Source organism: Rhizophagus irregularis, chromosome 10 (genome assembly GCF_026210795.1).
Source record: "Rhizophagus irregularis chromosome 10, complete sequence".
Lineage (NCBI taxonomy): Eukaryota > Fungi > Glomeromycota > Glomeromycetes > Glomerales > Glomeraceae > Rhizophagus > Rhizophagus irregularis.
Window position 1 is genome coordinate 448565 of NC_089438.1, and position 23414 is coordinate 471978.

Sequence of the window (23414 nt, forward strand, 5' to 3'; positions counted from 1 at the left end):
AAAAGAATTAATCTACATAAAAATAATTGACTCACGTTAAAAGAACTGACCTATGAAGAAGGATTGACTCACAAAGAAGAATCAACCGACAAAAAAAAAGAATAAAATATAAAATAAAAGAATTTTAAAAAGCCTAAAAAAGGGAATAAAAAAAATTTTTTTTAAAAAAAGGAGGGTAACAAAGTTAGGAAAAGGACGATGAGTAAAGTTAGAAAAAAAATTTTTTTATAGATGGTGAGACAAATGAAAGGAAGAAAGAAGAAATTTTTTCTTTAAAAAAAAAAAAGTGCGAGTGGGAAATAAATATTTTTTAAAGGGGCGACGAAGCTAGAAAATAAAAAAAGAAAGGGGGAATAAAAAAAAGAGGATGACAAATAAAGAAAAAGAGAGTAACAAAATAAGAAAAATAAGGAAGATCAAAATCATATACTGTATAAAAAAAAAACGTATCACAAAAAAACAATCACGTGATCGCGTGTTATGACGATAAAATTATTAGGCTAAAAAAGATTAAAAATGAATTACGTATTAAACATATGGAATTGTTATACAAAATCTAAAAAAACGTATGCCAAACGTAAATAAGACATAACAGATTTTTTATAGGGTATTGAGGTCTATAAAAGTTTAGTCTATTTATATCTTTACAAAATTTACAAAATGATATTTTTTATAATTTATTAAAGTTAAATTGATTTAAAAAAAAAATAATTAATTAATTAAAATTGTGATTCATCGTCAAGTAATATTTAATGCATCGAAAAAATATCTTGAATTGATTTTTTCGGCTAAATTTTGATGCCAATTACCATCTATTTACCACCTATTCACCACCTATTTACCACATATTTAATAGCATTTTACAACTTCGTAAAGATATGTTATAGTCAATTTCACGAGATCGTCTGGTACCACATCGTCACATGTTGGATAATAGATCGTTGTGATTTGATGGCGATTTCTTAACTGCATGGTAACAAATCACGGGTTTCTGCAAAGTATAATTGGGACTTTTCTTTAAATATAAAATCATAAAATTAAATTGGATGATTCAGTTATTATCATGTAAAAAAATGGCTTTACTTAAAAGAGTAATCATTACAAATTTCGTTATCATATGACATTTTCCCTTTTGTCGATCCGTAGCGACTTTATCCTATTTTTAACCGGTATCCGGTATAGTTAATTTGGGTTGGAACCATCAGAATTAATACAAATTTTGGAATAATATATTAATTCTGACCGATATTAGATAATGGTGTAGTTAGCCGAAAAATTCAGCCGAAGGCGCAGTAAATTTTCGGCTAACAACACCCAGCCGAAAAAAATTCATGTTGATCTAGAATATTTTATTGAATATTTTATTGGTTCAACATCTACTATTTTCGGCTGAATATTTTCGTCTAACTACACTTTTTTTAAATAATAGTGTAGTTAGCCGAAATATCAGAAGCGCAAGAAACACCAATATATAATATTCCAGGAGACCAAAGTGAACCAGCAAGACAAGGAGGCAACATCAAAATGTGATGATTTTATATATATTTAATATATTTAACTTATTTAATTTATAAAATATATAAAATTTTATAATCATTTATACTTTATTAAGCTATAATAAATGTTCAAACAAAATTTATAATTTCCATCAGCAGTTGTATCAGCACATATATAACCATTAAATTCATCTGGTAATAATAAACATGCACCTTCATCTATAACTATATCCTCAGATATATAAACATCTACATATGAAAGATCACTAAATTTTTTTATGTTTTTGTCCATAAGACATTATCTCACTTAAACTTGGTAATTTTTTCTAGTTTAGTTAAAAGTTGTTTAGTGGAAATAGAATCCATAATTAAGTGAAGAATTTCAGTAAATTTAGCAAATTTGATAACAAAGAAAAAAAGTTTATTAAAAAAAAAATTATCTTTGATTATATTTAAATCCATTTTATTGAATATTTTCTGTGTTTATAATATACTGCGTCTATAATACTAGGAAAACGGAAACCGTTGAGGGTCCGTCGCTTAATACGTTTACATACATATATAAATGGTTACACAAAATGTGTTGCTAAAAATAAAGCGTTACAAAAAATGTGATACAAACATAAAAGGAAATAAGCAGGGGCTAAATTATAGTGACGTAGGTGGAAGGAAGGAAAAATACATGGGTTAAACCGGTACTGCAAATTTATCTAGTTCCGTACAATAAATAGTCCTTCGCTACGCTCCGGACAATAATTTTCCGCGTCTATAATATAATTTCCCATACCTATAATTAACCATGCAGATCATTAGAATTGTTAGAACTAATTCAAATCGATCAAAAAAAATAAAAACTGGTATTTAATTTTTTAAAAAGAAAACCAAAGAATTTAAAAATTATTTACAAGCAAATATTAAAATTAAACATTTTAAGAAACAATTTTACACCAAACAATATTACATAATATTTACCATTAAATAATAATGGTAAATATTGTAATATGAACAATCAATTTTCATTACTTGTTACCACTTAAACTATTGTGTTACATTTGTTATTTACGGCTAACTACACTTCTTTAAAATAATAATGTAGTTAGCTGTAAATATCTAGCCGAAAATAGTAGATGTTGAACCAATAAAATATTCAAAAAATATTCAAGATCAACATGAATTTTTTTTGGCTGGGTGTTGTTAGCCGAAAATTTACTGCGCCTTCGGCTGAATTTTTCGGCTAACTACACCATTATCGATATTAGTCCATTCAAGGTTGAAATAATATTACGTGAGATATTTGAGGTTTTATCCGGATTAGGCCACACAAATTCGATTTTTCAGTTCACTTCACCCGGCCGGGTCACTTTTTCAAATTTCAATAAAAAAAAGTTTATATATAAAAAGTTTATCACGTGATCAATACGTAATTTTATTGGTGGGTAAGTTTATCACGTGGCTGAGAACTTCTGGAGCGAAAATAAAATCTTTCCCCTTTAAAAGTCAACCAATCAGATGTCACGATTTTATATATAAACTTTTTTTATTAATAAACAAGTTAACATTAAACATGGCAGGGAGCTATAGTCATAGTATAATTAGAACTGTAATAATTCTGACTTTTTTTTTAATTAAGTTGGTTTATACTACCATACAGTATCATAATTATTATGATAAATAGTTTTTAAGATTTAAAGAGAATTTCTAAATTTTAACTGGTGGAAAAATTACTGGTAGATCATGTGATTGTGTATTAAATATTCATGTGATTTATTATGATGATGCAATTTCATTTGGCTCGCTTCGCTCGCCGGGCTTTTCTAGCCAAACCATAACTTTCACTTTATTTGCAAAATTTTTGATTATATTTAACATATCTATAAAAAAAAATGAGAAATTACTCTTAACTAGCTATTAACATAATTTTTTTCTCATTTGGTAAAGGATGATCATTTTCGGTTTATTTTGCTTGTTAATCATTTTTGGCTTAGTTATTTCACTTGTTAATCATTTTAAGGTTAATTATTTTGATTGTTGTTTATTTTTTGGTTTAAAAATAAAAAAATATATATATCAGAATATGTGATTAACTTTAAATAACAATACAGAAAGATTGTTTATTACTTGATAAAGCATTTATTTAATATTTACTATCATCATTTTTGGAATTACGGCTCTGGAAAAAAATTTTTCATGATTATATTGTAATAAAACAATTCTACTATCCGATTGTTGATCATTTTTAGTTCTGGAAAATTATGATAACTGAATATCATAATAATAAGACAATGATAATGAAATTTTACCATTTAGTTGTTGTTTATTGTTTTGTTTCAAAATAAAAAATTACTTGATATAACATTTATTTAATTTTATCATCCAATTGTTGAGAAAAAAAAATTTTATGATAACATTATAATAAAACAACAATCTTATTATCTGATTGTTAATCATTTTTAGAATTACTACCCTGAAAAAATTTTCATGATAGCATTATAACTAAAGTTGCCTGCCAAAACTCTACAGGCTATTGTCGAAATGTCGAAACTAAAACCTGTAGAAATGCCGAAATGCCGAAATAGTTTCGACATGTCAAAATTGTCGAAACCTAAAAATATTACGTTTCACGTAATAACTCGGCGTCCAATGATCGTAGAAAGATGCACCATAGCTCGTTGGAATCGTCTCATAACGACGAGTCGAATGGTGGGTAGATCGTCTTTCTACGATCACTGGATGCCGAGATATTGAGCGAAACGTCAAAAATCAGCATTTTGTATTTTGCGATACTGCGCCATTTGACGTTTCACTTAATAACTCGGCATCCAATGATCGTAGAAAGATGCACCATAGCTCGTTGGAATCGTCTCATAACGACGAGTCGAATGGTGGGTAGATCGTCTTTCTACGATCACTGGATGCCGAGATATTGAGCGAAACGTCAAAAATCAGCATTTTGTATTTTGCGATACTGCGCCATTTGACGTTTCACTTAATAACTCGGCATCCAATGATCGTAGAAAGATGCACCATAGCTCGTTGGAATCGTCTCATAACGACGAGTCGAATGGTTGCTAATCGTCTTTCTACGATCACTGGATGCCGAGATATTGAGCGAAACGTCAAAAATCAGCATTTTGTATTTTGCGATACTGCGCCATTTGACGTTTCACTTAATAACTCGGCATCCAATGATCGTAGAAAGATGCACCATAGCTCGTTGGATTCGTCTCATAACGACGAGTCGAATGGTGGCTAAATCATCTTTCTACGATCATTGGATGCCGAGATAATAGACGAAACGTCAAACGGCGCAGTAGCGCAAAATACAAAATGCTGATTTTTGACGTTTCGCTCAATATCTCGGCATCCAGTGATCGTAGAAAGACGATTAGCAACCATTCGACTCGTCGTTATGAGACGATTCCAACGAGCTATGGTGCACCTTTCTACGATCATTGGATGCCGAGTTATTAAGTGAAACGTCAAATGGCGCAGTATCGCAAAATACAAAATGCCGATTTTTGACGTTTTGCTTAATATCTCGGCATCCAGTGATCGTAGAAAGACGATTTAGCCACCATTCGACTCGTCGTTATGAGACGATTCCAACGAGCTATGGTGCATCTTTCTACGATCATTGGATGCCGAGTTATTAAGTGAAACGTCAAATGGCGCAGTATCGCAAAATACAAAATGCCGATTTTTGACGTTTTGCTCAATATCTCGGCATCCAGTGATCGTAGAAAGACGATTTAGCCACCATTTGACTCGTCGTTATGAGACGATTCCAACGAGCTATAGTGCATCTTTCTATGATCATTGGACGCAGAGTTATTACGTGAAATGTAATATTTTTAGGTTTCGACAATTTTGACATGTCAAAATAGTTTTGACAATTTTGACATGCCGAAACTCCCTAATTTCGGCAGGGAACTTTAATTATAACGATAATGTAATGACGACGATAATGAAAATTTACCATTTGATTATTGTTTATTTTTTGGTTCAAAATAAAAAAAAAATGTATCTATATTTAAATAAGTAATACAAACAAATTGTTTATTTACATAATATTAAAATTTGTCATCCGGTTGTTGATCATTTTTGGCTAACAAAAAAATTATTCAGTTTTCACATGATTTGCTAAAAATTTTATCCCATAATTTTTAAGCAAGAAAGATCATTCTATATAAGTGCAATATCACCCTATGGGTGGGTGCGTGGCGCGTCACGTTATTGTTATGACTTGAAATGATTGACATGTCATGATAGGTTAACGTTAACTTAACGTTAACATAAGATTAGTTTTTGAGTGATTTCCATTTTAAGATGCTGTTTGCTGATTATATAAATACATTTCAAATCAAGCTTTTCTATTTTAGTACGATCGGCAACCAACAAATCTTTTAGTGTTTTAACAATAAACTCCGGGTCCCCGGGTCAATTTTAAATTTCAATGTTACGTGAACCGAAAAATTGAATTTGCGTGGCCTTAAAACAATATTTTTATGCATACTAATAAAATCAACGTATCAATTTATATACATCGTTACGTCAAAATTTGAATATATTATTAGAAGACGCTGACAACGCAAGTTAGGGAGAAGAAGTAAAGGAAGAACGCCAAGATGATTTACAGAAATTGAAAATAAATTGATTAAAGATAAAAATATACGTGAAGTATTCAGTAGTTACGATATTAATAAAGAGATTTATAATAAATATAGAAATAAAAGAATGATTGAAAATAATTGGGTAATTGGGGCCATTTGGAAATAGAACTTTCAGAAGAATAATAATAGATAGGAGATTTAGATGGATTAAAAATATGTTTAAAAAAGGATTACAAGGTAATAGGAAGTTAAAGAAAACTATATTAATTAAAGTAATGAGAGAGATAAAGTAGATATTTGTGAAATATTTACAGATGCTACTAGTAAAGATGGTAGAATAAATAGGATGAGTGGTTTTTAATAGAGAAGGCGTCATTTAAGCAAAGGTTTTTTACGTATAATAAACATGTTCAATATAATAGAATTAGAATTAGTTGCGACCATTTGTATGCTTATGACTATGAGTGATGGAAGTAGAACAAATGTATATACAGCAACATGACAGTATGGCAAATATGTAACAATTTATTTCATAAACGAGGTATATGGCATACGAGGAGAATATGGAATGTATAGAATAGTTTTTTTATTTAGACCCTATAAAAAATTTCAGAAAAATGATCCCGTGTCTGAGTTTCTTCGGTATGAAAACTAGAAAAATGATCATTTGTCGCCAGTATTTTTTTTTATAGGGAGAGATGTAAAGTTATTTTTGCAAGCTAAGTTGGAGATTATGCTAAACAAAGTAAACAACATTCTAATGTTCAGGTTATGAAATGGCTGATAAATAGCAATATACGATAATAATGAGGATAATATGACAAAAGTTTGTTTAAATAATAATGTGTCGTGGGAATTTGGATTATATTGGAACAACAAGTTGATTCCACGTGAATTTTATAAGGAACTTAATCAAAGTTATTATAAAGCATCATGGTTGATTTTGGATATTAACAGACATTATAGAATGAGTTTATATGAAGTTGATATAGGTCATTATATGAGATTATTATGTAAGAATATAATCAAGAAGTATCATTAAAAATAGTGAGTTAGTGGTAGTATCAAGAATTTTACCATGATATTATTAAATAAACGTAATCCAGAAATTTACGAACATAGATATATACGCTGTAAAAGAATTTGGAAGCCTGACTTATATATGATTGGTCAAATCATTAATCAAGCGTTAGAAAATGCTAAAAAGAAAATGCAGGAATTAAAGCTTTATATGAATTTAATTGGCTGCGAGGTTATTTTTTATTTTAAATGAACGCTCAAAAGTTATTTTTAATGGTCGTATATTTCACGAAGTGATAAAAGGATTGAGACTTCTGTGACAAATGTTAAAACTCTTAGTAAAAAATATATTTGGTATTATGATGCGAAGAAATGAATATTTGGGAAATAGGCAAAGGTATCACAAAGCAAATGAAACGATGAGACCGTACTTTGATTCTGCCATCTCGAATTAATCAACATGTAAAGACCGGTTTGTATTTGATATTATGCAGCGATGGTCAGGATATAGTAAAGCTCGGAATGAACGTGTAAGTGATGTTTGGACATCAGTAAGGTTATCGGATTATAATAAATTTTTGGTATTTAGAAAAGCTAATTATTCTAGACATTTTTCTTTATTAGGTTATTTTAATAGATAGGTTACTTTATTGATTAGATGTTTTACGTTTAAATTAGATGTATATCAAATTTCTTACAATACTAATAAAGAGAGTTAACGAAAAAAAAAAAATTGAATATATTATAGTAAATGGCTTAAATTGTAGTTAATTTACAATGATGAAAGTGTAATTCCATAAACTTAATATAAAAAATTAACAAATGATATTTCCCATTAGTATTTGATGTAAAATCTGCAACTTGAATAGTATAAAAAAGATTTCATTTACGTAAAATAGTAAAATGAAACAATAAACGCATTTTTTTAATTCTTTTAAGTAACATTTGAGAAAATATAATTAAAGGTTGTGAAGATTGCATTTTAAAAATTTTTAGTATAAATATATTATTAAGAGTATTTTTAAAATTAAATATTTAAAGAATTTGTAGTTATTTCTTAGACTCAAAATCTGATCACGTGTCATGACCTAGTCATTTAAAAAATTACATCATAATTCTGGCCAAAATTATTTGTAATTTCAGGATAAAATTCATAAAAATTACATCACGTGATAATATAAATTTATAATTCTGGGCGGCATCATGAATTATTTCTAAATGACTCAAATGACAAATGACCCGAATGACTACATAGGCAATTCGACGGCCATTTAGGGGTTAAAATGGCCAAATGCCCTTGTAATTCCGTTCAGTAAGGCACGTCACAAACATCACTTTTATCGAAATATATTAATGTCGTGTGATTTAGTTGTACCCAAATACCAAAAAAGTCTCAAGGGTTAAATGGTTTCCGTTTTCTTAGTCTTTATAAAATTGTGACAGCTTATGAGCATGAAAGAAATTATGATGCATAGTCAAATTAGCCATCTCATTATGTATATTAAGATAGTATATATAGAAAAGTTAATTGTTAAAACTTTTGTTTGAACCTAATAGTTTTCTTTTATTTCTTATGTCTATTGAAGAAACATGAAAACTTATCAATATCATTTCTATCTTTGATCAATTATCATTAATGTAAAATATTTTAAACTATGTTTGTTTTTTCATTAAAAATTTTTTACATGTACTGTACAGTTAAGGCCATATAAATAAAATAATTCGTTTTTCATGAATATAAATAGTAAAAAGTAATCCGGCCGTCCGGAAAAATAATTTATTTTAAAAAAAAAATTAGACGCTTTCTGAAATATGATTGGTTGAAAAAAACGTAAATTTTTTCCTACCCTATGACCCGGGAAAAAAATTTATTATTTTAATAATTTTTTTCCTATCTGGTGACCTGCATGAAAATTTAAGATCGATTAGTAATAATGAAAAAAATATATATTTATTTTTAAAATTTTTTGGACCCGGCCGGTATCACGTGACTAAAAAAAATAAAAAAGTGTTTTTCGTGACGTTCATGGCCCGGCCGCTGATGAGAAACCAACAATTTTATTTATATGGCCTAATAGTAGTTAATTTGAAATTCTCAAAAACAAGTAATTTTTATTTCAAAATTTCCGATTTTTTTGAGTTAAAGAATCAAACGAAAAATTTTTCGTTTGAAAAAAAAAATCATCATTATGGCGGGAAAGTTTGACAGTGAATTTGTTTAATACATTTATAAGATATTGATATATATTATTGGTCAATCTATTAGGATCGTGCTGATTCTGACGTACTGATATTTTTTGTTAATGACTAAATATTAATTTCTATTAATATTAAATAAATAATTATTTTAATAAGTTTAAGCATTACAACAGACGTTTAAACTGTACTTTTTATTTATATATTATTGCTAAACTATCATCATGATCTTATGATCTTATCTAAATGACGCAATAACTATTATTTGAAGGTTTGCTTCTCACTAGTTATTTCACAGACATCAAAAATATAACTTAATAAACATATTAGTTATTCGTCAAAACATGAATTATAGCGAGTATAAAATCATAATCTATAAGATAACAACCGTGTAATATTGATTTACACATTAGATTTGCTAACGGAAAAAAAAATCGACAATTTTGTAATTAAATTTAATTGACGATATATAAATTAATAAAATTTTCCAAAAGTTAAGATATTTCTTTATAGACTTATAATATTTACAATTTAATAGGAATTTTTTCCCGAATTTATGTCTCAAAAAAAAAACTCCGTAAATTTGCCTACATTCATACATTAAATATTTATTTAAATAGAAAAAATTTTCAACTTGTTTTATTACATTTTTAGACTTTTTTATAAACTTATTACTTATACTAGCAGTCACTCGTTGGAATCAATGGACTTAAACCATACAATAAACTATAATAAATTGTGCACAAATAATATTTAAGATTATCATAATTATGTATAATGATTATATATTAATCAATTGTATTTATATTTATTCAAATTAAAAGATTATAATTTATTCAAATAAGAAAATGATCCCGATCCAAACCTACAAAAAAAAAGATTATTACAGCAAATTTCAAAATATACGGGACACTTGAGAAATTTGATTGTCGGGTTGTCGGGTAGCCGGGTTACTCGGCAGTAGGTTATTATATAATCTGATATACTACTATTCATTATACACGTCACGTGTTATTTATACTTTTCTAATAAACAACCTACTGCCGAGTAACCCGGCTACCCGACAACCAGACAATCAAATTTCTCAAGTGTCCCGTATATTTTGAAATTTGCTGTAAGGGAAAAAAATTAGTAAAAATAATAAATAAGAATAAAACAAAAGGGCCGATCCAAATCCGATCTAGGAACGAAAAAAAAAATCAAGGGGAAAAATCAGTAAAAAAAAAAATAAAGAAATGGAGAAAAAAAAGGCGCTTATCCGTGGCCTTGCAACGCCAATCCGATCACTGGCGGAATGGTGATAAAATGAAAAATTTTTTTTTTCAAAACGAAAAAAAGGGAAAAAAGTTTCAGTTTGAAATAAACAGAAAAAGGCAAAATTAAAAATATTATTAGGTAATATTTGAAAGAAAAAATTCTGTTTGAAAAAAAACCCACTGAAAATTTGAAAGAAAAAAATCGGTTTGAAAAAAAAGCCGAAAAAGGAAAAATTAAAACAAAGTTTCGGTTTAAAAAATTAGAAAAATAAATATTGGTTTGAATTTTGAAAAAAAAGCTAAGAAAATTTTAAAGTGCCCAGCAAGGCAGCAACCAATCAAATCATATTACGGCATGAGTTTTCATGTTAATTATTTATTGGAGACTGCTCTACAAATTTTTTTAGTTGTATAGATTATTAGAGAAATACAATATATGAAGTAAATAGTAATTTTTGCTCCTGCGCTATTTTAAAACTAATCTCTACGTACATAGACTTGTAATGGGATACCAATGTTCGACTTTATGCAGTGGATACGAAAAATTTATATTGGTCATTGTATTGGTTGATACTTGAATAATTAATAAGATAAATAAATTTAAAAATTTATTAATAAAATTTAGTTTAAATACAGTAAATATAAATAAATCTATATAATAAAAAAATTTCCTTTGACATTTAGATTACTCTTCCAAATAAATATTAAAATTATTAAAATTGAATTTTGTAATGATATACTATTGAGATCATAATTATGTGAGATTTATATGCCGGTTAATGAAATTTTGGTCAGTTTTTCTGGCTCGCTTGGGATTATGCAGCAGATCGTATCGGGTATCTTTACATATTTTTTTATTTATTGTTATATGTATTTTTTTTAGATTGGTGATCGGATTGACGCTCCAATTCTTATTACCTTTTAGGATCGTTCTCTGTATAATCAAAATCAATACATATTTTTTATCTGAATAAATATGTTTTGTACAATTTTTTTAGTTAGTAAAATAAATATATCTGTTATTTTTTTCTTTTTTCGTTTTTTATTAAAAGACAAAAAAATTTTTTGTTTCAGATATTAAATAAATAATTATTCTTTTATTCTTTTTATATTTAAGCAAATTACTCATTCTCAAATGAGATTTTTTTAATTCGTTCAAAATCTTTTTACATAGTTGATCACTTTACCAATTTTTTTTTAGAGAGAAAAAATATAGTTAAAAGATGAAGTAATTGGTAAAAAAACATGAAAAAAAAGTTAAAAATGAAATCTTTTTACACAAAAACATAAGTTGCCACTAAGAAACATCTTTATTAATGGAAAATTTCGAAAATTCCATCTTAATGGAAATTGAAAATATGGAGAAAGTTGAAGAAGATATAACAAAAAAAGAATTAAAGATATATTTTATTTTGAAAATTTAAATAAATGTTAAAAAATTCGCGTAAATTAATATGATATATAAGTCGCACAGAAGTAATCACATGATATATAACCTTTTCCTACTACAATACAAATGTAGGAGTCATACTAAAATAAAAGCATCAATATATGAAAGATAAAAAAAGATCATTTTTAAATATTAATAAAATAGAATAAATTTAATTGTAAAATAAAAAAAAATAATTACTATTTTAACATATAGTCTCTATTCAAAAATAATCTATAGATATATCTCTGCTTATTTAGTATATAATTACTTTATACACATAATTTATCATATATTGATTAAAACATTATTCCTGGTGTGAAGCAAAGATTCTCTGCTAGTAAATAAATAAATATATAAAATTTGATTTTACTAAATGAATTTATTACTCTTGAGATTCTGGGTTAATTTCGTCACTAATTTTAACGTGCTTGCCTGTTTTTATAAATAAAAATATATTATATTACAATGTATAATTATTACATTCATATATAAATAAAAATTTTACTTACTATCAACTCCATTAGCTTGAGTTTCGTCTTCAATATTCCGCTTTCCTGAAGGATTTATTTCTGAAATTAATTTACTTAATGGTTTGCTAGTATAAATTACTTGCTGGGAGTTTGAATTTTCAATTATAAAATCTCTACTTGGCCTACAATTAATATAATATTATATTAATGTTAGTAATATTATAAAGTAAATTTTCGTATTTTTTCATTCATACCTTTGAATATCATTTATATCAAACTCATATTCTTTTGTTACATATTCTAAAATGAATTAAATAATAATTAACAAATAATCATCTAAGCTATTATCTGATAATTCAATTAATATTTCAAATTTATAATTTAACTAAATTGGCAATATTATTACTCATCAATTAATCTAATAAATACATTATTATACATACCTTGCTTAAATGAAATCATTGATGCATTAGTAGATGAAGATTTAGAAATAAAAGAACTTAATGGTCTACTTGTATAGATCGCTTTCGAATGAGATTTTCCAATAGATTCTGGTCCAAGCAACTTAGATTGAATTAGCTCTAATCGTATTTCTTCAGCTTGATTAAATTGATTAACATCTTTTTCCATATTTGCCCAAAGGTCAAAACTTTCACAAATTTTTTTTGCTGAAGGTCTTTTTCTAGGATCAGGATTCCAACACTTCTTAATTAAATTAATAAAATCTTCAGGAGTATCATCTGTAATTTCAGGCCTTCTTCCATCGATAATTTTATAAATTAAATTAATATCATGCTCAATATTAGCAAAGGGCTTACAACCAGTTGTCAATTCCCACATAATCATACCCATACTGTAAATATCAGATGCTTTTGAAAATGCAGCTCCTTTAAATATTTCTGGAGCAACGTATGGTATAACTCCATATATTTCATTGGCTGATAAAGTATTATTTGCAGGTTGTGATAATCCTAAATCTCCAATTAAATATTGATCTATATGTTCTATTATTTCGACTAATATATTACCACTATGAAAATCTCGATGTATAAAATCTTTTTCATGGATAGTTTGAAGCCTAAAATAAAACAAATAAATTGATTTGATATCATGAAATATACGTTATAAATAAATTAAATTATAAATACCCATCTGAAATCCTCCATAAGATATGCATTTTTTTCTTCCATGTAATCTTTGTAAAATTCTCTTGTAAATAATTATGTAAATCACCTCCATTTGCATACTTCATGATAAACATAAATTTATTTGTCATAAGATTTTTTGTAATACCATGACATTTAATAATATATTCAAATTTATTATCATAACATTTATAAAGTGATTTTATCTAAATTGTAAAAATTAGTAAATAATAAATAAATATTTATTTCATAAAAAATTTATAGGATCAAATGATTACCTCATTTAAAAAATATTTACTAGGATCTTGAGAATTCAGAAACTCTTTAATCGCAACAATACTTCCATTAATTGATGCTTTATAAATTTTGCCATATCCTCCTTCTGCTATTTCCTTTAAATTTGTAATTCGATAATATGGAATCCACTCTATTTTTAATTTTGAAGCAAAATTATTCTTATATATATTTAATGGATTAGAATTTTTGTTAATATTATTAACATAATCATAAACAACGTTGAATTTTGTAAAATTAAGAAATTCGTCTATATTATAATTTCCACTGACATCACTGACAGTACTGAAATCAATGGTATCAATGGAAGCAATTCTTTCAATTCTTTTGCATCTTTTACATTGAGACTGATTAATATATCCAAAAATAATATTTGTTGTTAAACAAAACCTACATCCAGTATAAACCATAGGGCAATTTGAACAATATTTTTGACAATTAGATTTTGATTCTAGAGGCTGATGACAAATTATGCACTTATCATAAGCATCCCACCATGGTAAATAAAGAATTAGGATACGATTTTTGACCAAAGTTGATTCAATAAATTCAAAAGAAATTGAATAACAATTGAAACATAATTTAAATGTCTCTTGTACATTTTGTTTATAAATTGATTTTTTGCATAATCTACAGTTTTCTTTATAAAAATAATTCATATTACTAAAATCAAACTGCTGATTTGTAACTATTTGTTTGAAATATAAAATTTCAGAGCAATTTTCGCACCACTCTTGAATGCAAAAATCCAAATTTTTTGGTTCATGTTTATCACAATTAGTATTAGTTGTTCTTATACATATATCCAAATTATCAATTACACATTTAATATTCAAACTACAAGTAGCATAATTAATGTACCAATACAAGCAATACTTGCAATATTTTTGTTTAAATAGGGTTTCAGAATAGGTATTTTCACAACAATAACATCGATCTGCTTCATTTTTAAAAGGAATAAACATATTCGGTATAGTTGAATGAACTCCATTATTTTCTAAATTTGCAATTATTTGGGAATATATTTTAAAATTTAAGTAACTAAGCTTCTTTATAAAACTATATATCTCCAATAGATTAGAAGTTTTATCAATATTATTCACAAAATTAGCAATTTGATTAAAGTTATGAGTGTTGAATTTTAGAAAGTATTCAATATTTTTCATATCAAGTGGCATGTTGATATCAATCCATGACAATCTTTTACATTTCATACATTGAGTTTTTTCTATAATTCCGAAAATAATATTTGTTGTTAAACAATATCTACACCCAGTGTAAATTATTATGCAATTTGAGCACCATTTTTGATAATCAGTTTTTAATTTTAGTTTTAAATTACACATTATGCATCTATCATAAGCATCCCACCATTGTAAATGAAGAATTGGGATATGATTTTTGACCAAAGTTGATTCTATAAATTCAAAAGAAATTGGATAGCAATTGAAACATAGTTTGAACTCAAAAAAGTCATCTTGTACATTTTGTTTGTACATTAATTTTTTGCATAATCTACAGGTTTCTTCATAAAAATGATCTAAATCATTACTAAAATCAAACTGCTGATTTGTAACTATTTGTTTGAAATATAAAATTTCAGAGCAATTTTCGCACCACTCTTGAATGCAAAAATCCAAATTTTTTGGTTCATGTTTATCACAATTAGTACTAGTTGTTCTTATACATACATCCAAATTATCAATTGCACATTTAATACTCAAACTACAAGTAGCATAGTTAATGTACCAATACAAGCAATACTTGCAATATTTTTGTTTAAATAGGGTTTCAGAATAGGTATTTTCACAACAATAACATCGATCTTCTTCATTTTTAAAAGGAATAAACATATTCGGTATAGTTGAATGAACTCCATTATTTTCTAAATTTGCAATTATTTGGGAATATATTTTAAAATTTAAGTAACTAAGCTTCTTTATAAAACTATATATCTCCAATAGATTAGAAGTTTTATCAATATTATTCACAAAATTAGCAATTTGATTAAAGTTATGAGTGTTGAATTTTAGAAAGTATTCAATATTTTTCATATCAAGTGGCATGTTGATATCAATCCATGACAATCTTTTACATTTCATACATTGAGTTTTTTCTATAATTCCAAAAATAATATTTGTTGTTAAACAATATCTACACCCAGTGTAAATTATTATGCAATTTGAGCACCATTTTTGATAATCAGTTTTTAATTTTAGTTTTAAATTACACATTATGCATCTATCATAAGCATCCCACCATTGTAAATGAAGTATTGGGATATGATTTTTGACCAAAGTTGATTCTATAAATTCAAAAGAAATTGAATAGCAATTGAAACATAATTTAAATGTCTCTTGTACATTTTGTTCATAAATCGATTTTTTGCATAATCTACAGCTTTCTTTATAAAAATAATTCATATTACTAAAATCAAACTGCTGATTTGTAACTATTTGTTTGAAATATAAAATTTCCGAGCAATTTTCGCACCACTCTTGAATGCAAAAATCCAAATTTTTTGGTTCATGTTTATCACAATTAGTATTAGTTGTTCTTATACATACATCCAAATTATCAATTGCACATTTAATACTCAAACTACAAGTAGCATAATTAATGTACCAATACAAGCAATACTTGCAATATTTTTGTTTAAATAGGGTTTCAGAATAGGTATTTTCACAACAATAACATCGATCTTCTTCATTTTTAAAAGGAATAAACATATTCGGTATAGTTGAATGAACTCCATTATTTTCTAAATTTGCAATTATTTGGGAATATATTTTAAAATTTAAGTAACTAAGCTTCTTTATAAAACTATATATCTCCAATAGATTAGAAGTTGTATCAATATTATTCACAAAATTAGCAATTTGATTAAAGTTATGAGTGTTGAATTTTAGAAAGTATTCAATATTTTTCATATCAAGTGGCATGTTGATATCAATCCATGACAATCTTTTACATTTCATGCATTGAGATTTTTCTGTAATTCCAAAAATAATATTTGTTGTTAAACAATATCTACACCCAGTGTAAATTATTATGCAATTTGAGCACCATTTTTGATAATCAGTTTTTAATTTTAGTTCTAAATTACACATTATGCATTTATTATCAGCATCCCACCATTGTAAATGAAGAATTGGGATATGATTTTTGGCCAAAGTTGATTCTATAAATTCAAAAGAAATTGAATAACAATTGGAACATAATTTAAATGTCTCTTGTACATTTTGTTTGTACATTAATTTTTTGCATAATCTGCAGGTTTCTTCATAAAAATAATTCAATATGTCAAAACCAAATGGCTGTTTTATAACCATTTGTTTGAAATATAAAATTTCAGAGCAATATTCACACCACCCTCGAATGCATAAGTCCAAATTTATTGGTTCACAATTAGTATTAGTTGTTCTTATACATACATCTAAATTATCAATTACAAATTTAATATTCAAATTATTAGTAGCATAATTAATGCACCAATATAAGCAATGCTTGCAATACTTTTGTTTTAATACTGGGGTTTCAGAATAGATATTTTCACAACAATAACATTGATCTTCATCATTTTTAAAAGGAATAAATATAAATGGTATAGTTAAATAATCTCCATTATTTTCTAAATTTACAATTATTTGAGAATATATTTTAAAATTTAAGTACCTAAGCTTTTTTATAAAGCTATATATCTCTAATAGATTAGAATTTTTATCAATATTATTCACAAAATTAGCAATTTGATTAAAGTTATAAGTGCTGAATTTTAGAAAGTATTCAATATTTTTCATATCAAGTGGCATGTTGATATCAATCCATGACAATCTTTTACATTTCATGCATTGAGATTTTTCTGCATTTCCAAAAATAATATTTGTTGTTAAACAATATCTACACCCAGTGTAAATTATAAAGCAATTTGAGCACCATTTTTGACAATCTGATTTAAATTCTAGTCTTGAATCACAAACTATACATTGATTATGGGTATCCCACCATGGTAAATGAAGAACTGGAGAAGTAGAAGTAAATTCCATCCATGTGAAAGAAACTATAGAATAAACTGAACAATTTTTTTCAAAAATCTGACCTATATTTTCAAAATCAAGTTGTTGATTTATGATAATTCGTTTGAAATATGAAATTTCCGAGCAATTTTCACACCACTCTTGAATGCAAAAATCTGAATTTCTTTGTTTATGTTTTGTATTACAAACAGTATTAGTCGTACATGCATATGCATCCAAGTTACCAATTGCTGTCTTAATACTATCTATATTACTAATTGCATATTTAATATACCATTGTAAGCAATCCTTGCAATATTGTTGTTTAAAGAAGGGTGTTTCAGAATAGATTTTTTTACAACAATAACATTGATATTCATCACTTCTAAAAGGGATAAACATAATTGGTATAGTTAAATTTAAAGAATTTTCATTATTTCCTGCTAGATTTGCAATGTGTGAACATAAAACACTTAAAGGAAAATAATTAGGCTTCTTTATAAAACTATATATTTCTAACAAATTAGAATTTTCATCAATATTATTTACATAATTAGCAATTTGATTAAAGTTATGAGTATTAAGTTTGAGAAAATATTCTTTAATCTTTTTCACATCAGATGACATATTTATATCAATCAATGACAATCTTTTACATTTCATACATTGAGATTTTTCTGTAATTCCAAAAATAATATTTGTTGTTAAACAATATCTACATCCAGTGTAAATTATAAAGCAATTTGAGCACCATTTTTGACAATTTGATTTAAATTCTAGTTCTGAATCACAAACTATACATTGATTATGGGTATCCCACCATGGTAAATGAAGAACTGAGGAAGTAGAAGTAAATTCTATCCAGGTGAAAAAGATTAAATAACAAACTGAACAATTGATAGCACTTCGTTCATTACAACATAATTTACAGTAATTTAAATATTTATTTCTAATATCAAATGTATCCTTAGTGACTATTTGTTTAAAATGTGAATTCTCAAGCGTTATGTTTTGTGCATGTAAATGTTTTCCATTTCCATCATAAATATCTAAGTATGCATTAAAATTAGTTATTTTCTTAATGTACTCAGATGAACAATTTTTGCAGTATTTTTGAAATAAACATGTATTTGAGTATACATTTCCACAATCACAAAATTCCTCATCTAAACTAAAAGGAAAAAATAAAATTTGAATAGGACTAGATATTAATCTTGGTGTCGGATCAAAAGAACTTTTACTATTCATGATGTAATATATTTTAAGAAGTTTCAAATAAAAAGGAAACAAAATAAAATTTAAGTTTGTAAATATATGAAAATATTTATTATATATTTGTCATATTCTATTAATAGAATTTTCTTGGATAGAATTCTATGGAAGTGTAACGAAATAAAAGTGGAAATTCCATATTTGTAAAATCATAATCATTCATATGCATTCTGCCGATTAGCGCAAAATGTTCTCCGATGTACTGTAGTACAACAATCTGATTTACGTAACATACATCCAAGCAACACTTCAGGCTTGAATTGTATTTCTGTATAGTATTAGCATAATAGTGTGATCATACTATTCCAAATAAATATTCGATTTTCGCTTAATTTTCGTGCTTAGTTATCACAACGTGAAAATCAAATCGGATTCTTATAATATAACCATATAACTTATAGCCTATAGCTCATAACTTCTTTTGACAACAAAAGAGTAGAATGCAATTTAAGGTCTCCTGTGTACTTTTATTATCAGTAAGCTTCAAAAGTTAATTTTGTTTGATCATTTTTTTTAAAAAAAAGACAGAACCTCGTAAAAACTTATTTTTAGATATGTAATTTGCAGATCAAACTTAAATTATCAAATCTTTTTTTATCTGTTATTACTTCTATTTTTAAATTATTTATTTATAGAAAAACGATCATACAATGTTTATTGGTCTCTTTTTTTAGACTACAAAAATAAGTATCCGTTCATAAAACCTTTTAATTTAAAATATTTTTATTAAAAGCATTTAGGTTAATAAACTCTTTATTCATAAATTATTGTATATAGTATGTTGAAAAACCGATATTATAGCCTTTAACGGAAATCACCAAAAAAAATGTACAGAATTTATCTATTGTATATTTAAATATTTAAGTTTCTATCAGTTCTAGAAAATATTCTATTATTTATCTATCTGTGCAAAAAAGTGTTGTCGGTTGATTTGTATCACTCGAGCGGATAAAAAAAAAATCTTTTTTTTCTTAAATTTTATATAAAGATGAATTATCTGTTATATGTTAAAAAAGAATTTTTACTTATATAGAAAGTTAAATTAAAAATTTCGATGAAACCATTTAAAGCAATTTGAAAAAAATTTTTTTTTATATTACATTAATAAAATTTGACTTTCCCAGCGTAACCTGAAAAAAATGTCACGAAAAATCGCGTGACATTTTTTGTCACAACCGTCACACCCCACTGCGTTTCCATTTTCTATAAGTATCTGAGGGACTTAGTTTTTTTCGAGTAGGTAAAAACTTATTCATCACACATTATTCGTCACAAGTGCGCCACACTTAATTTCAGTCAAGTTGCGTAATGCCGGCCATTTCTTGACATTTTTTTCAGGTTACGCTAGGGAAGTCATAAAATTTCTGCTGCGTCAAAGTAGTGTTTGGATCCGAATCCGGGTCAATCCGGATAAAGTGCGATTATCCGGGTAAAAACCGCGGTTTTATCCGGATTTCGTCGGATTTTATCCGGATTGCAGATTTCGGATAAACTGTTGTATTTCATGAACTAATGATCAGAACTTTATGATTTATGGCTTGTTTGAAAGCTCTTAGTGTTACAAATACGATCATAGTACTCAAATTTGTTGATAATTGGATTTAATTCCACCTTTTACAAAATTAAAGTTTTTATCCGGATTGAGTAATTATTTTATCCGGATAACGGTTTTTATCCGGATCCAAACACTACGTCAAAGTCACTCGATTGTATATCTTATCATGTGATCCGTTCCTATTCTATGATATGATACTAGTACTATTACAAACTAGTATCTGTGCAACATTGCATTGTCCTAACCTTTTTAATTCAACGATTGATCGTACAATTCACGTATTTTCTCTTACGAAGTGAAAAAGATTTCTACAAAGAACGGTAATAAGATTACTTTTCCGACTTTTTAATGCACAAACTCAAATGGAATGTAGCACTAATTTCATATAATATAAAACGCTGATGTCTTTCAATAAAATTATTATTATTATTTTTTTTTTTTTTAATAAAAAAACGCGCAAATGTTACAAAAGTATTTTATATTATTGTTTATATTTCAATTATTAATTGAAATAAATTGTCAAACATCTCCCTCTATAGATAAGGAACGAAGCGAACATACTGCAACGCTTATTGATAAAAAATTATACATTTTGAGTGGTCTCTCAACTAATAATGTTGGGAAAGATTTTTTTTATTTCGATTTTTCTGTCCCGTTTAATACTCAAAATTTATTAATAAAAGATTATCAAGCATTAATACTATTCCTTCACATTTCGGTGCTGAGTCCGCTCTGCATGGGGTGGTGCAATTAATGATACGTTGTTCATAATCGAAAATGCAGCTATTAAATTGGCATCTGTTCACACATTTAATCCGCAAAATAATTCATGGAATACTCCAGTAACAACCGGTATAACACCTATTCTTTATGATGCTTCAATAGGAACTATCGACAATGATGGAAAAATGTATTTCTGGGATGGAATTGGTGATATTATCGCCATTTTAGATACAAAAAATTTAATTTGGGAAACGAGGAGTTCAATTGGTGCACCAAATATTGGATTGAAAAGTGCTACCACTTTATTACCTAATAATATAATCTATATAGGTAAGCAAGTAATTTCGTCATTCTTTGTTATTCTGACATTATTTATTATTTTCCTATTTTTCATTTTTATTTTTATTTATTACTTTATTATTTAGATAGTAGAGTGCCAGTAGTTTAATAAAGGTATTGAAATCAAAAAAATTTAATAATGATTTTTATTGAGATTCTTTTTTAGACAAAAATTTTTTGTTCTAAGTTAGTAAAATTATTTATATATAGGTTTATATATATGATATAGTAAATGATACTTAGAATACGAAAGTAAGTAATTATAAATGTTAATTATCAATTAATTATAAATAACTTAGTACTAAACATTAATTTAAATATAGATAACTTCGGGAACAATGCCTCCTAAGAGACTAGAGGCATCCGCTGTCTTTGGTATGTATTTAAATAGCAATATTGTTAAACAATATCGTATTTAAATTAAGATACAATTTTTATTTTAATAGGATTAGACGGTCAAGGGGTAATCATTTATGGAGGTTCTAGTGATGCTAAACCTGTAGATTCATCACTTTATGAATTAAATTTAATAAATTATGAGCTTCATATCGAGCAAATGTAATTGGAAAATACATGGTTATATCATTTGGTAATTGTATTTTTAAACTATTATTTAAATTGATTTTATATGAATTTAACCAAATATATAAATAACAAATAACTTTAATAAGATTGGGTTATAACGAATCAGAAGAAAATGATATTCTATTACTTGATATTAGTAATAAAGATGAATATATTTGGACAAATGAATATGATCCTTCATCATCAAATATATCAGCACAATCATTTAATGAATCATCAAAAGTAAATGTAAATATTTACAGGAGCTATTGTAGGATTTTTGATTGTTTGTGCTTTATTTATTTTCGCTTTATATATGTGGAATAAAAGGAGTCAAGCTGAAAAAAATATTTTTAATCACGGACAAGGAATAGTAGAATCATAATTATAAACTAGAATCATCCAATAATGTAAATATTCATAATCATGGGCGAGAATTTGTAGAATCATCCAATAATGAAAATATTTACAATCACAGACAAGAAATAGTAGAACCACCTAGTAATGAACGTATATTTAATCATGGACGAGAAATAGTATAACTGGTAACTCAAGATCCAGTAATAAATAGTAGTTACAATCATTGACATTATTAACATTACGATATGTACAAGAACTTGAACGAGAGATCCAAGACTGAAACAAACAATAAGGTTCCTTTGAGCATGAATAAATTCGGATATGTTATTATCAAATAAATCAAAAGAATAATGCGGTATTCCCATCTCAATGTGGTATGTAATTTTGTTTGAATTACTAAATTTTTGTTCCCAAACAAACCATTATCTGTTATATTTTTTCCTTATAGTTTGTCAAATAAATTCAGTATACTTCTGTTAATATAAGCTTGTATATATCACAATTTAGTAAAGCAAAAAAATAAATTATAAACATAAAAAATATTCGTTTACACTACACCATGAAATAAATATTATCTATACATATCGGCCTCATTTGCGTTAACGTTAAATCGAATGATAAAACTATTTGTAATACCAAAAAAAAATTTATCTGACGGATGATAGG

The 23414-nt window shown here is 26.6% G+C and overlaps 1 protein-coding gene across 1 annotated transcript; it reads right to left on the reverse strand.

The window, feature by feature from the left end:
• Positions 1-12392: 12392 nt before the first annotated feature.
• OCT59_001666 (uncharacterized protein) lies at positions 12393-19183 on the reverse strand (the record flags this gene model as incomplete). Its single annotated transcript, XM_066143985.1, has 6 exons — positions 12393-12442; positions 12520-12662; positions 12735-12780; positions 12924-13237; positions 13629-13831; positions 13904-19183. 6 exons carry the CDS (start codon positions 19181-19183, stop codon positions 12393-12395), a joined length of 6036 nt encoding a protein of 2011 aa, XP_065995192.1.
• Positions 19184-23414: the final 4231 nt, after the last annotated feature.